Consider the following 16,547-nt stretch of genomic DNA (forward strand, 5'->3'; position numbering starts at 1 on the left):
CTAAGGCGCCCGCCACCACACCAGGCTAATTTTTTGTATTTTTAGTAGAGACAAGGGTTTCACTGTGTTTGCCAGGATGGTCTCAATCTCCTGACCTCGTGATCCACCCGCCTCGGCCTCATTATACTTTTTAAAAATCCATATTTTGCATTGTGGATTTCTTTCTTAGGATGTGATTTTAGCCCTTGAAAGAGATTGGATTAGTAGTTATTTTTGGATATTTGTTGAAAAGCAACTTTCCTTCGTTTATTTTAAAACAGTACCTTTCACATACTTAATACACACTTTATTTTGTTGTAAATCATAACATACTACAGAAACATGCACAAAACAAAGATATGTAGCTCAGCCAACACCCATGGAATTGCGTAAGTCTTACATACATTTAAATACTAGCTTTTATTAATATAAAACTGCTTTCATTTTGAGGACTCAATATAACACGATCTGTTACAAAATTTTGTCATAATTCAAACTTCATTTCTATCCTTTCCAATATATTTTGACCTTTCATTGTGACAGTGTTGCAAAATTAGTTTCTAGAACCTATAGCAAACATTAATGACATGAATGAAGTGACTTCCTCACTTGCTTAAGGAATTTTCTATTATTTCTCTATGACAAACATTTTCTTATGTTCTCAACACTTCTTTACAGATAGAAAGTAGAAATTAGTTTCTTTGTATAGTAGTCTATCCAAGAGTCAAGCTGCCTTACATTTGTAATTTTGCAATACAATTCTTTGCATCTATTTAAAAAGTATGTATAACCTCAGCATTTATTCCATCTCAGTAATGATTCATAGATAATTTCTTCAAGTATGTATAGCCATTTACATTTCTTTTCATATTGTGTGGCCTTTTCCTCCTCCATTATTACACAAATGAAATGAACATATTCTGATTACTAAAGATTCAAACAACGTAACACTATACTAGCTAACTGAAAATGTCATTGTGTCCACCGCCACCCCCTAACCGCTCAGACGTAACTTTGTGAATTGGCCATCCTTTCCATGTCTTCTCTGTACATTGCCCTCTCTCTACCTTTATATCCATATATTTTTTATGTATGTACCTATTATTTTGATTCTTTTATATCCTGTTTTGATTGTTTTATACTCTACTTGTTTCACGTTCTACATTTCTACATTGTGGCTTCTTTTTGTTTTACTTAACAATATGAAATAAATTCACAAGAAGAATACTTGCTTTTTCTCCCTTTTAATACGAATCTTAACTGCTGGTATCCTTAAAACCTCTGAAGTTGATGAATGATTTTTTTAAAAAATGAATTTATGGGTTCTTAACATGTATTTGTGTTTTATTTTAGTCCTTATTTGTTTTAGTGTTCACATCTTGCCCAGGCTGGAGTGCAGTGGCCCGATCTCAGCTCACTGTAACCTCCACCTCCCAAGTTCAAGTGATTCTCCTGCCTCAGCCACCCCAGTAGTTGGGATTATAGGCATGCACCACCACACCTGGCTAATTTTTGTATTTTTAGTAGAGATGGGGGTTTCACCATGTTGTCCAGGCTGGTCTCGAACCCCTGGCCTCAACTAATCTGCCCACCTCGGCTTCCCAAAGTGCTGGGATTACAGACATGAGCCACTGCACCTGCCCACAAGTCTATTTTAATAGTTGCATCTCTGTAATATCCTTGTCTTCCCAAAGTAGAAGCTTTTTATATAATTTGTGCTTTTTTTAAACAAAGAAAATTATGTTCCCAGAATTCTTGCAGCCTAAAGGCACAGAGTTGTAGATTATCCACCCACCTTTTTATTGTTCAGAATAATTAATCCCTTTTTAAAGGTCCTTAGCAGTATTGTGTCTAGCTGTTGGAAACCTTCCCTGTCTTCCCACAGTCCACAAGGACCTTTTGGCAGTCAACAGAAGTGCTCCACTACAGAATAAAGATTCAGAGGCTTGAATTTTTTTTTTTTTAATCAAATAAGTTTTATACTTTCACATCCTTGAAATACTTGAATTTTATATTACATAAGAACATTTTAATGAAGAAAAAGCGTAATTAGTTAATGAGAGTCTTGTTTTGAAAATTGGTTGTAAATGTAAGGCTTTTATATTAGTTGGGCTAATTTTATCAGTATATGTATAAAATCACTCTGCACTTTAGATTAATTTCTGCCATCTGGGCCTCCTTGCGACATAGTCTGTGAAAGTTTAAGCTGCAGCGGGGCAAGGTGGCTCACACCTATAATCCCAGCACTTTGGGAGGCCAAGGCTGGTGAATTGCTTGAGGTCAGGAGTTCAAGACCAGCCTGGCCAACATGTTGAAACCCCGTCTCTACTAAAAATACAAAAATTAGTGGGGCGTGGTGGCGCACACCTGTAGTCTCAGCTACTCGGGAGGCTTAGGCAGGAGAATTGCTTGAACCCTGGAGGTGGAGGTTGCAGTGAGCTGAGATTGGGCCACTGCACTCCAGCCTCTCCAGGCGACAGAGCAAGACTCCATCTCAAAAAAAATATTTAGGCTGCAATCTGTGTGACCCAGGGAAATTTCTCTAAGGTTTTTTTGTTTTTTGTTTTTTGTTTTTAATTGCTGATTTCCCATGAAGAATGAGTATGCTTTGTTTTTTGTTCTTTGTATTTTTTACTTTTAGGAGTCATTAGTTATCAAAAAACTTAACTTTTTGGTTTTGGGGAGAATAATCTAGGAAACTCCTACATGTTTTAGTATTTTTCCTCTAAAATGCTGAGGAACAAATGTATTCATGTAGTCTGGAACATTTGTGCTCTAAAACAAACCCCTCCTTCCTAGAGCTGGACGCCATACAATCCAGATATTTCTTATGCATACTGGCAAATTAAAAAAAAAAAGACATCTAAAGCAGTTTTTCTGTGCATTTAATAATTGTATTGCACTTAGTGTCATGTGACATTTTTCATATCTTGTCCCAGTTTTTCACAAGCAGAAATTAATTTATTATATTAAATGACTTGATCTTTCCTCTTCCAACCATGAGAATTTCTAAAAACAAAGTTTTGGTTCTGGAGTTTTTGCTATTTGTAAAGACTAGATTACCACATGAAAGGAAATGGGCTTTTCAATATAAAGGGATCTGCCTATTTCCTTCCCAGCCCTTGTAATAGTCTGATAACATTATCAGTTGAGATAAGAAATCTAAGAAGATTCCATGTATCACACACGGTCATAGAAACTCTTCATATCAACAGAAGAAACAGACAGTTCTCTATTCAACTAAGTGAAAAGGTTTGTAGATTTGTCACTTGTAAAGAGACTTACACACTTTGAATCATTTTAGTACACACCACAGCTGTGTACTATACGGCAGCAGCCCCCAACCTTTTCGGTACCAGGGACTGGTTTCTTGGAAGACAATTTTTCCACAGACCACGTTGTGGTGGGGGACGGGGATGAAACTGTTCCACCTCAGATCGTCAAGCATTAGTTAGATTCTCATAAGGAGTTCACAACCTAGATGCCTCACATGCACAGTTCACAATAGAGTTTGCACTCCTATGAGAATCTAATGCTGCCGCTGCTCTGACAGGAGGTGGAGCTCAGCGGGTAATGCTCACTTGCCTACCACCTACACATTGTGCTGTGCAGCCCGGTTCCTAACAGACCACGGACCAATACCTGTAGCCTTTGCAAAGATCATAGATATATGTATACCGTATGCACTGCATACAATCACAGATATATGTATATTGCATACGGTACATGTATGTATGTATGTATGTATATGGTGCCATATGCCATATATATATCTCTCTCTCTCTCTCTCTCCAGGATCTTTGCAAAGGCTAAAGGTCGTAGTTGAATTGTTACCTGTTTCTGATTTTGATTTCAGCAGTAGGCACTTTCTCAGTAACATTAAAAAGACAAACTTTTTATCAACATGATTGAAAGTGTTTAATAAAGTGTGATGGGGGCTTCTTGTTATTGCTTTTTAATAGGTAGGGTGTTTTTGGTTTGTAATTCAGAAGTATAGAGAAAAGTTCCCTTCTCGACTTTGGGTCACGGTCGCTTTTGGTTCCTTTCCTTAAAGGTAGCCTTTGGAATAATGCTTTCTTCAACATCAAATAAGAAAAAGTTCTAAATATTTTTGTGAATTCTGTTTAGTATATTTATTGATTAATTTATGCTTAATCAAATTCTACAGAAATAAACGGTGACTGGCAAAGAGCTGATGCTGTCTGGAATAAAATCCAAGAAGAAAATGTTATTCCTCGTGCAAAGACATTAAGATTATTAGCGGAAATCCTTAGAGAGAGTAACCAGGAAGTTCCGTTTGACGTACCTGAGGTAATTGTTTTTGGCGTAATCGTAACAGATTTTGTTGTCAGTATAACAAGGTCATAGATTAGCCTACTTTTATATTGAAAAGATTACCAGTTTTTATTTAACAGAATAATTTTGTTTTAAAGTTGTGGTATGAAGACGAGAAACATTCCCTGAATTCTTCATCAGCTTCAACCACAGAACCTGGTTTCCAGAAAGATATATTGAATGCCTGCCGATGGAAGCAAAAAGAAGGCAAGCACATACGGTGATGGGGATGTGTCGGGGGGGCTGGTCTTCTTTCTAATAGCAGTGTGGGGTATAAGCCCAACCAATTAGAAGTGCTCTAGAATAGAGATAGTACTTAAATTTTATATATTTCTTGTCCCCTTCCATACTTTAACAAAAACATTTTGGGGCAATTGGGAAAATTTAACTATTGACTGAGTGGTAGATAATATTAAGGAATGACTCTTTTTTTTTTATTATTTTTTTTGAGATGAAGTCTCACTCTGTCGCCCAGGCTGGAGTGCAGTAGCGTGATCTCAGCTCACTGCAAGCTCCGTCTTCTGGGTTCACGCCATTCTCCTGCCTCAGACTCCCGAGTAGCTGGGACTACAGGAGTCCAACACCACGCCCGGCTAATTTTTTGTATTTGTAGTAGAGACAGGGCTTCACTGTGTTAGCCAGGATGGTTTCGATCTCCTGGCCTCGTGATCCGCCCACCTCGGCCTCCCAAAGTGCTGGGATTACAGGCGTCAGGCACCGTGCCTGGCTGGAATTACTCTTATTTTTATTAGATGTGATAATGGTATTATGATTTACTTATAGGGAAATGTTCTGAAATTTTTGAGATCCACATGAGTTACTGAGGGATGAAAAAAGTCAAAATTTCTATAATTTATTTTAAAATGCTTAAGCTATAAAAAACAAAGCAGGCCGGGCACTGTGGCTCACGCCTGTAATCCCAGCACTTTGGGAGGCCAAGGCTGGCAGATCACAAAGTCGAGATGGAGACCATCCTGGCCATCATGGTGAAACCCCATCTCTACTAGAAATACCAAAATTAGCCGGGCGTGTTGGTGCATGCCTGTAGTCCCAGCTACTCGGGAGGCTGAGGCAGGAGAATCACCTGAACCTGGGAGACAGAGGTTGCAGTGAGCCGAGATTGCACCACTGCACTCCAGCCTAGCGACAGAGTAAGACTCCGTCTCAAAAAAAAAAAAGCAAATCTGGTAAGATGTTAATTGTTACATGTAAGTGATGGGTATATGGAAGGTGAGGTTCATTATACTGTTCTTTTTTTTTTTTTCCTGGAGACAGGTCTCACTCTGTCACCCAGACTGGAGTGCAGTGGTGCAATCATGGTTCATTGCAGCCCCCGCCTCCTGGGCTCAAGCAGTTATCCTACCTCAGCTTCCCAAGTAGCTGGGACCATAGGCACACATCACCACACTCAGCCAATTTTTGTAGTGACAAGGTCTCGCTGTGTTGCCCGGGCTGGTCTTAAACTCCTGAGCTCAAGTGGTCCTCCCACCTCGGCCTCACAAAGTGCTGGGATTGCTGGTATGAGCCACCACCCCCAACCTGTACTATTCTTCATACTTTTCTGTACATATGAAATTTTTCGTAATAAATGCTGTTGTTGGCATTTTTATTAAAAAGTATTTTTTGAAAATAACTTTTTGTGGCACATATTATAACTTATTTGAAAGCAAAAAATGATTAAGGCATTAATTACTATACTAGTATGTGTTGAAGTGATCCAGCAACATCTCAAGGTTAGAGGTCTGTTTCTTGACTTCTTCCCTTTCTCTAGTATTAAACTTTCCTGAAGACATCTTCACCGCTATTATGCCTACTTTAAATTTTTTATGACCATCTTTAACCCTCTGTTATGAGCTTGTAAGTTGAATTTTATGTTTTTACTTAGACTTCTTATACTGTTCCAGAATCATATATTACTCTTATTTTCTTTACTTTTGTTAATTTCTTTTCATTCTAGCTTTCCATAGAATGATTCCTTCAGTTTTGGGGTGGATTTCAAGGATGGTTTATGATAGTTTACCATTAAGGAAATAAATACAAGAGATTTTTTTTTTATTTTAGTATTGATAGTTTTGAGGTTTATTAGAAAGGAGTCAATTTAGAAATTTATAGAACTTCTTAATTTCCTAACTTAACTAGAAGGTTTGGCCAGGCTTGCAGGCTCATACCTATAATCCCAACACCTTGGGAGGCCAGGGTGGACAGATCACTTGAGTCCAGGAGTTTGAGACCTGCCTGGCAACTTAGTGGTATCCCATCTCTACAGAAAATACGCAAATTAGCCTGGCTTGGTGGCACAGGCCTATAGTCCCAGCTGCTCAGAAGGTTGAGGTGAGAGGATCAGCTGAGCCCAGGAGGTTGAAGCTGCATTGAGCCATGATCGCACCTAGGTGATTGAGTGAGACCCTATCTCAAAAAAAGAAATTTTGTAGCATTGATGTAAAATGCATGAAGTAAAAATAAGTTCTTATGCCTCCTCAGTTACCTATAGTAAAACTTTTTATTCATTCTGAGTCATTTTCTTTTGAGACAGAGTCTTGCTCTGTCACCCAGGGTGGAGAGCAGTGGTGCATTCTCACTGCAACCTCCACCTCCCGGATTCAAGTGAAGCTCCTGTCTCAGCCTCTCAGGTAGCTGGGACTACAGGCGCATACCACCACGCCCGGCTAGTTTTTGTATTTTTAGTAGAGACAGGGTTTCCCCATATTGGCCAGGCTGGTCTCAAATTCCTGACTTCGTGATCCGCCCGCCTTGGCCTCCCAGAGTTGCTGGGATTACAGGCGTGAGCCACCATGCCCGGCCCATTCTGAGGCATTTTCCTTTGCTGCATATTCAGTCTATATATCTTTGAGTACACACTATGCATCTTTGAAAGCGAAGTATAAAATTAAGCTTGATCAATACTATGTAAATGTTCTGATGAAGTGTGTGTGTGTGTGTGTGTGTGTGTGTGTGTGTGTGTGTGTGAGAGAGAGAGAGAGAGAGAGAGACAGAAACAGAGTCTCGTTCTGTTGCCCAGGCTGGAGTGCAGTGCTGCAACCTCTGCTTTCTGGGCTCAAGTGATTCTCCCGCCTCCCAAGTAGCTGGGATTATAGGCACCCACCACTATGCCTGGCTAATTTTTTTTTTTTTTTTTGTATTTTTAGTAGAGACAGGGTTTCACCATGTTGGCCAGGCTGGTGTCAAACTCCTGACCTCAAGTGATCCGCCTGCCTCAGCCTCCCAAAGTGCTGGGATTATAGGTGTGAGCCACCACCATGTCCGTCCTCTGGTGAAGCTTTGATTTGACTAAAATGAATATATGGTTAGTGTACAGTTTAAGTGAAAACATTTAAGTAGTTAAGTAGTTAAATAAATACAGTGCAGTGTGTATTATAAATGTAGAGCTACCTCTCTTCTGGAATTTTCATTTATCTAATTGGTTTCATCCTGTTAATTCTTTTCTTTTTTTTGAGGCAGAATGTTGCTCTATCACCCAGGATGGAGTGTGGTGGCGCAAATCTCAGCTCACTGCAACCTCTGCCTCCTGGGTTCAAGCGATTCTCCAGCCTCAGCCTCCCAAGTAGCTGGGATTACAGGCACCCCCCACCACACCCAGCTAATTTTTGTATTTTTGGTATAGACTGTGTTTCACCATGTTGTCCAGGTTGGTCTCGAACTCCGAACCTCAAGTGATCCTCCTACTTTGGCCTCCCAAAGTGCTGGGATTACAGGCATGAGCCACTGTGCCTGGCCATAACTCTTTAGAGTTTTCTGTTTCTTTTTTTGTATATCTCAGGATTCGAATGTTTAGTAAAATATGAATGCTTTGAAAATTGAATGCTTACATTAACACTTTTCTGGTAGTTCAGTCTACTTAAAGGTGTATCATGATTGTCACCTTGGAAACAAATGTGTGGTGAATGGGTTTGGTATATTAAAATGCTAATTAAAAAAAAACTAATAGGGACTAATTACACAGCCACACCAAGTTAATGTGAAGACCACAGTTTTAGAAAACAACAAGAGTTTCCAACGAATGAAATATTATATATGATCATTAGGAAGTTGACAATAATTGCATTACATCTTAAGTTTTTAGCCCCCTAAAAATCATTGGGTATTGAATGGCAGATTTTATTGCAGTCGTCTTATTGTGTGTCATGGTTTAAATATTTTATTTAGCAAAGCCGTTCTGTGACTTTAATAAGTAAATAAAACATTCTTAAATTTGTGATGCATTGACACTGGTACTCAAATGAAGATATGTCTTTATTTTCTCCCATTTCAGAAAAGCGAAATACACCGAATAGACTAGGTATCTGATGGAATAATCAGTAAATGATAGTGGAGTTTCTTCTTGCATATTAGCGTGTTTTTATTTTCCATTTTTTGCCAGTGTCCTGGAATATACAGTTGTTCACAACCATGGAAATCTAGTGTAAAGCACTTGGAAATTTAATGACTAACAGGGGCTGTTCTATGGAAGATTGACTTGAAATGTGATAAACCTCTGCCATTGTTACTTTCACTTGCCCAAACTGTTCTCCTTAGTTAAGATGCAAATATAAATGTTGCCGTATATTTTTTTCTCCAGATTCAGCTTAAAGGGATAAATATTTCTTTGACAGTGCCACTTAAGTTTAATTAAGGGACTAATGCACACATCCCCTAACTCATACATAGAAGCATAACAATTTTCACCTGTTCAGAAACTTCTAAAGTAGCTTAAAATGTTCTTCTGAACATTAAATAATATCATGTTCTGTCTTAATTAGAAGTTTTATATTTCCTTACATTGAGCCCTGTATTCGTAGAATCCCATACGTGATAGTTCAGTTATGCCCCATCTTTATTGTGATTTGTTTATACACAGAAGGGAGTAGATTGTAGTTTCAGTTGGCTGTTTATAGCCAGGCAATTTTATTTCAGAAAAGTAAGTGACTGAAAAGTGTAGTTACTTCTCTTTTGGTAACATCTTTTCATTCACTGACAGTTATTGTGAACAAGTGAAATAAAACTGTTAATCAGTCAAACAAATGTTGCTTAGTTTACTTGTTAGATATCTGTATATTTGAAAATTGTATGTTTTTGTATAAGTCCTGTCGTAGCCAAATAATGTGATCTCCTAATTTTAGAATTATAGGCTATATTCTCTTTAGTGCTATTGTGCTGAAATGTTAACCATTGTAACCACCCACTTATAGATTAAAGATTGCTTTAAAATGCATCTTTTGCTCCCCTCAATCTAAATTATACCTCTGGTTTATTTGGACTTTAACACACATTTTGCGATTTATTTTGAAACTAGTATCATCTTTTCATAAATTCAGAAGAGCTGTTTCTCATTTTTATTATAAAGAAAATAATGTATCAAGAAAGCTGGTATGAGAAACCATTTTAAGAGGAAACCCCTTCAGGCACCATCCATTCAGATTAGGGTGTAGTTTCCAAAACTGTAGCTTTGTCTTTAAAATATTTGAAGAATTATGTCAGTGTGTCTCTCTGTAGAGTGGTAACAGTGAGTTGGTATTAAAAAGCAAAAATATTTGGGTTTAGGTCTTTGTTTCAGGATTTTTTCCATCCTTTTGGCATTTCCGAATAATGTCATCTCATTTTTTGTCTGTTTTCTCTCATAGGGGCATATGGTATTTTCCTGAAAGCAAAAGAGCAAAACGTTGTGTTTAATGCTGAAACCTACAGCGATCTCATTAAATTACTGATGTCAGAAGATTATTTTACACAAGCAATGGAAGTGAAAGCATTGTAAGTGTTAGTCCATTTATTAAACCTCTTGTTTAAAAAAGAATATTGGCTACCATTAGCCAATAATTATAATAATAATGTGCTGTGTAGTGCAATTGCTTGATTGGCCTCAGCTACCCATAAAAATCATACGAAATGTTTAACTAACTTTATCAGGTTTTTTCACCTTCAAAAAAAAAAACACCTTTACTGGCCATATATACAATGTAGTACATTTTGCTTACTAAGTTATATTCCATCACAATTCATTTAAGATATCCATGCACAGAAAAGTAATTTTATTATATTCTGTTTCTTGTTCAACATCTAAATCCATGTACCTTTTGTGGTGGGAGCAGCCTGAGAAAACAAAGACACCATGGACTTTGAACTTAGACTAAGATTTGAATCTTACTTGAAAGTTCTGTGACCTCGGGAAAATTACCTGCTATCTCTGATCCTTAGGTTTTCTTCCATATGATGAGTGTATGATAATGTTAATATTAAAGATTTCTTCTATGTGTTGAAGAAGGTAGAGTGAAGTAGAGAAAACATAGGTACTGAACACATTTTATTTGTGTTTCCCCCTCCTTTCATGTTGTTTTTGGATTAAAAAAAAAAAATCTGGGCGCGGTGGCTCACGCCCGTAATCCCACAAGTTTGGGAGGCCGAGGTGGGTGGATCACCTGAGGTCAGGAGTTCAAGACCAGCCTGGCCAACATGGTGAAACCCTGTCTCTACTAAAAACAGAAAAATTAGCTGCTCGTGGTGGCGTGTGCCTGTAGTCTCAACTACTCAAAAGGCTGAGGCAGGAGTATCACTTGAACCCAGGAGGTGGAGGTTGCGTTGAGCTGAGATTGCGCAGCTGCACTCCAGCCTGGGTGACAAAGCGAGACCCTGTCTTAAAAAAAAAAAAAAAAAGAAGAAAAGTAAAGGAATAATCTGAAAAAAATTTTAAGTCCACAGCACTTTTAGAATATTAGAATCCTAAGGAGAAAATGGATGCCTGCCATCCTTTCACATCACAAGAAAACCTGGCAGTGTCCTAGTGTTGCTAAAGTTATGCATCATAGGGCCGTATTTACTGTCTGTTTTTAATGTTGAAAAACGTGTTCCGTATGACTGTACTTGTCTGTGTGTATATATGTGTTGTCTTGAATCATCATTTGTATGTCTTGATACAAGAGAGTCGCACTAGGACTGTTGGGTTTTTAATGTACTCTGTGTGTCATTTGTGTGTTTTCTCAATTCCTAATCAAATTATATCTAGAACACTTGATATACCCTTAATTAGTAACTTGGAAAATTTGACATTGAGCAGTATCCTGTCATCTGTAACCACTAGGTCAAGGGTGTGGATCATCTAAAATTACTTTTCTCAGAAAATTATGAAACTCTCCATCCCAACCCTCTCTATGATAATGAAGGAGAGCCAGAAAACAAGAGAAGCATTTTGTATTGAGAATTAAGTATGATTAAGTGATGAGATAGAAGCAAAGACAGAAAACTTAAAAAAAAATTAGATTTTGAGTTTGGTCACAAAGACCTTTGAAATGCTTCCTAAAAGTACAGATTTTAATTTAATTTTATTTTATTTTTTTCATTTTCATTGGGTTTGTTCTACAACAGTGATACTTACTCTGATAGCATAAGAAGATTCCTCACAGCTCACCACAAAGATTCTGATTTAGCCAATTTGGTGTGGGGCCTGAGAATGTACATTTTACTCCATAGCCCAAGTGATTGAAGAATCGTGTCTTAAGCATTTTGATCGCATATGATTGTTAACAAATTGTACTTGATGTATTACATGTAACTATATTATAAAACATACTCAAAATATAAAATCTTAATAAGGTGAAATTTTTAAAAAGAGGCTTAAGCCCAGGCACGTTGGCTCATGCCTGTAATCCCAGCACTTTGGGAGGCCAAGGCGGAAGGATCCCTTGAGGTCAGGAGTTCAAAACCAGCCTGGCCAACATGGTGAAACCCCGTCTCTACTAAAAATATAAAAATTAGCCGTGTGTGATGGCGGGTGCCTGTAATCCCAGCCACTCAGGAGGCTGAGGCAGAAGAATCGCTTGAACCTGGGTGGCAGAGGTTGCAGTGAGCCCAAGATCGCACCACTGCACTCTAGCCTGGGCAACAGAGCAAGACTCTGTCTCAAAAAAAAAGAGAGAGAGAGAGGTAAAGGTTTCCTTGCCTCACCCTGGAGTGTTCATGCAGTGTGCATGCCGCTCATTGAAGACCACTGGTCTAGAGTAGTTTCAAAACTGCAGTTGCAGCCAATTAGTGGGTCATGACATCTATTAAGTGGGACAGAACCAACATTGTTTCAATGGAATAGTATAGACTATTTCAAAGTATTTCCTGTAGTAAAGATATTATTTCATGAAAAGTTGCTTTCAGTTATGCGTGTGTGTATGTATCTGTGGATTGGGTTGTCTATGTAAAACATCATTTCTTACTATAGTCCTCCCATGGATCTTGATCTACCAAGGTTGAAACTGCTGACCTGGAAGATAGTTGTAAGCATGACTGTCTATTTGCCTTAAATTTACAACCTGTGAAACATAGGTTTATCTTCTTCCCTTCTTCTCTAGATCTTTATGAAGCCTTCCTGAGGTATGATTGACATGTAAAAAGATACATATTTAATGTATCTATCTCAGTGAGTTTGGGGATAAGTATACACCCTTGGAACCATTGCCTACTTCAAGGCCACAAACATATCCTTCCCCTTCCAGAGTTTTTTCCCGCCCTCAGTATTACTATTGGATTTTGTGTGTGAGAGAGAACACTTATGATCTATCCTCTTAGCAATTTTCAGTATAAATACAGTATTGTTAGCTGTTAGCACTATGCTATATAGAGCTCCAGAACTTACTTATCTCCCATAACTGAAACTCTGTACATTAACCATTATCTCCTCATTTCTCCTCCTCCCAGTCTTTGGTGTCCACCATCATACTCTGCTTCTGAGTTTGACATACAAGTGAGACTTTTCTTTTAGCTGTATTATCCACCAGGGTTATTTGGGAGTTGCCTTCCATGCATCTGTGTGCACCCAAGAGAACCCAAGATCCAAAGCCTGAAGTCAATCTGGGCTTTGGATGCATGTCCTCTCCCTTGAACCAATAAAATGTTTTATCTAACTATGTAGAATTGTTTCATGGGTTAAATTGTTGAGTACTTTTAAAAATAAGGCTGGACTGGAAATTCAGAAGTGAAAGTTCAAGTTATGAATTCTACAACTAACTATGTTACTTGAGGTATTTCAAGAGATATTTTGTGGGTTCGGTTCCTGTTTATTGCCAACTATGTCCTCTCTTCCCATTCTCATTCTGTATCAGTGATCAAAGTGAAAAACAATTGCTGCTTTTTTATAGGTAACTTTATTATAATATGGTGGTCAAATGAGCTACTGTAGCAAGTGGCGGTACCGCCCTAGTATTATTCTGGCAGTCTTTCTCTGGGTCCATAAATAGCTATCTGTTTTTACAGTTTCCTATATAAGGTCACTTGGTCAACCTTGAGAGCCATAGTTTTGGCCGAGTATGGTGGCTCAGTGGCTCATGGCTGTAATCTCAGCACTTGGGGAGACAGAGGCAGGTGGATCACTTGCAGTCAGGAGTTCAAGACCAGCCTGGCCAACTTGGTGAAACCCTGTCTCTACTAAAAATAAGAAAAATTAGTCAGGCATGGTGGTGCATGCCTGTATGTAATCCCAATTACTCAGGAGGCCAAGGCAGGAGAACGGCTTGAACCCAGAAGGCGGAGGTTGCAGTGAGCCAAGATTGCGCCACTGCACTGCAGCCTGAGTAACAGAGTGAGAAGAAAAAAAAAGGCTATAGTTTTCCTATGAATTAAAAAGAATATCATTTTTATTTTGCTTTTGTTGTCATCTAATGTGTTACAGATACACTTGACGTCTAATAAGATTTCTTCAATTTTATTTACAAAGTCATTTAACCTTCCCAATAAGCCATGGAACCTCAAAAGTAATAGTAACTTTAAAAAAGTTCAATAAACCGTCTTTCTTTCATTTTTAGTTTCTTCATGTTTCAAAATAATTTATCTGTAGTGAATTATTTCAAGGGAGGGAAACCACTTATTCAAAGAGCAGTAAGGGATATAACCTCTTTGTTTTAAATCTCTGCTAACATTAAACCATATTGTTAGGGAATTTAGGAATCATGTAACAACAACCCTACTTTATCTTTTGAGAGTAGCACTTGATTTTCTCTCGTTCCTCTTGGCTTCCTGTATCATTCTGTTCGGAAATAATGCTGTATCTGTCACTGGTGATTTTTGTTGAATTGGCCTGTTTTTGTTATCCTAAATAATATAATCACCAACTAATGTCCTTTGTGCATGTTATGTAAGCACAGTCATTGCTTACACGAAAGCTCATTTCTCATGCCTATATTATTACCTGTATTATACCATATTTACTTTAAAATGTTACCTAAAATCCATTAAAACCATAAGGCAACAAAACTTCTCTTAAATTTGAAATGCTGTCATTTCAGAGCAATAAATTCTCTGAAATGTCCAATGTGAAAGTTTCCCTATAATACTATCTTCTTTGGTTAAGATAGTTTAATTTTTGCAGTTGGTCGTAAATTGAAAGAGGGTACTCTTTTTCCCCTATAATTTTTTCCCTTCATTTTGACAATTCTAAAAATAAAATGTCTAGAATTCTCTGCTATCCAGTTCAGTAACCACTAGTCATATGTGACCGCTTAAATTTAAATTAGTTAAAATAAAATGTAAGATTTCTGTTTCTTCATCAGAGTAACCATGTGGCTAATGGCTAACCCTATTGGACAGCACAAGTGAAGAATATTCCCATCACCACAGGAAGTTTGATTTGAGAGCTCTGGATCGATTTTTTCCAGAAGGAAAGATCAAAATTAGGAGTCAAAAGTTAATGTCTTTTATTGTATTGTATAAATGATTCCAATACAAAGATCTCTACCTGCAACTTTTTAAAATTTTTTCCTTTTGCCACTTTGGAATCTGTTTTGGTTGTAATTGATCAGTTTCTACATAGGTGGGATATATTATTATAGAATAGACCTGGTGTTTCTTCTTCCTGATATTTATCTCCACTTTCATATTTGTAATGAGCAGGCAGCTTGAGACAGGAAGAGATTATTAAAAAAGAACATTATAGGCTTTGAGGTTTTTGAAAGGTTTGTAGTTCATACTTAGTGTCAGTTAAAAGAGAAGTTTTGTTACCTTGTGGTTTTAATGAATTGTAGGTGAATATTTTTAAATTAATACGGTATAATACATGTAATAATATTAGAAGTGAGCTTTTAATAGTGTCTGATTTTTATTTAATCATGCTAAAGATTGAGAAAGAATCCTTTGTGCAATTCGTACTCTCATGCATGAGTTGTTGACTTAAGTTGTTGACAGATGGGACAAAGGAGAAAAGTCAAACTGAGCAATGGGTACTTTGGTGGGATTAAGAGGATTGGTCGGAGGAAAAAGAAAATCCTGTGTCCAGGGACTGCAGGGGTGGACCTTAGAGGCTGAAGGTGACTGAGAGAATGGGCATGTTATAGCGTCTCTGGGGGATTTTCTTGGGATTGAAGAGAATAATTTAGCAGTGACCCCACTTTTGTTGCAATCTTCCCAGCTTATATGTCCATGTTGGCAGGGCATGCTGTTGTTGCAACAGGGGCATCACTGAGCTCGATAAGGCAAATGGCAGCAATTGCTTTTGCTCCTTTTGACCTGTTTAGATTTTCTAATCCGGAGATGAACTCTGGGAGCATTAAGGATGCAGAAATTTCATCACAGGAGATGCGCAAACAGTGTAGCAAACAGAAATCTCCAGCTAGGTTTTGGGGTTTTCTGTTTTTTTGTTTGTTTGTTTTTTGTTTTTTTTCATTATACTTTAGGTTTTAGGGTACATGTGCACAATGTGCAGGTTTGTTACATATGTATCCATGTGCCATGTTGACTTCCTGCACCCATTAACTCGTCATTTAGCATTAGGTATATCTCCTAATGCTGTCCCTCCCCACTCCCCCCACCCCACAACAGTCCCCGGAATGTGATGTTCCCCTTCCTGTGTCCATGAGTTCTCATTGTTCAATTCCCACCTATGAGTGAGAACATGCGGTGTTTTTGTTGTTTCCTTTTGCTTTTTTTTTAATCCTGTAGGTTTTATTGAAAAGTCAAGTGATTTTTTGCTCTTGAGTTTTAAAAGCTTTGTTTCAAACTTAAGGCTAGGGCAAGATGGTTGTGTGAAATTTTTAATTTTAAGGTACCAATAGTTTGAGTTCTGCAGTATGTTCAGCTTCAGAAACTGTATGAATCTAGATGGCAGAAATTTGAAAATTAATTGACCAAATGATACAGTGTTAGTAATCTGCTTTAGTTTATATTTAAAATGTACAGTGCTGAAAATAAATCCTCATTTTTGTTTCTGGAAGAAGAGTTTTACATTTTATAATTACTGTGAATGTAGAAAAAAAAAAAGTATCCAGCTT

The 16,547-nt window shown here is 37.8% G+C and overlaps 1 protein-coding gene across 1 annotated transcript in view; it reads left to right on the forward strand.

Annotated features, from left to right (window-relative positions):
• Nucleotides 1–16,547, forward strand: part of LRPPRC (leucine rich pentatricopeptide repeat containing) — a 112,466-nt gene that overhangs the window by 77,353 nt on the left and 18,566 nt on the right. The window contains exons 28-30 of the mRNA XM_030800405.1: nt 4,148–4,290; nt 4,413–4,521; nt 9,933–10,059. Of these exons, the coding sequence (XP_030656265.1) occupies nt 4,148–4,290; nt 4,413–4,521; nt 9,933–10,059 (379 nt within the window). The remainder of the gene's footprint in view (nt 1–4,147; nt 4,291–4,412; nt 4,522–9,932; nt 10,060–16,547) is intronic.

This window comes from Nomascus leucogenys, chromosome 19, assembly GCF_006542625.1.
Source record: "Nomascus leucogenys isolate Asia chromosome 19, Asia_NLE_v1, whole genome shotgun sequence".
Taxonomy (NCBI): domain Eukaryota; kingdom Metazoa; phylum Chordata; class Mammalia; order Primates; family Hylobatidae; genus Nomascus; species Nomascus leucogenys.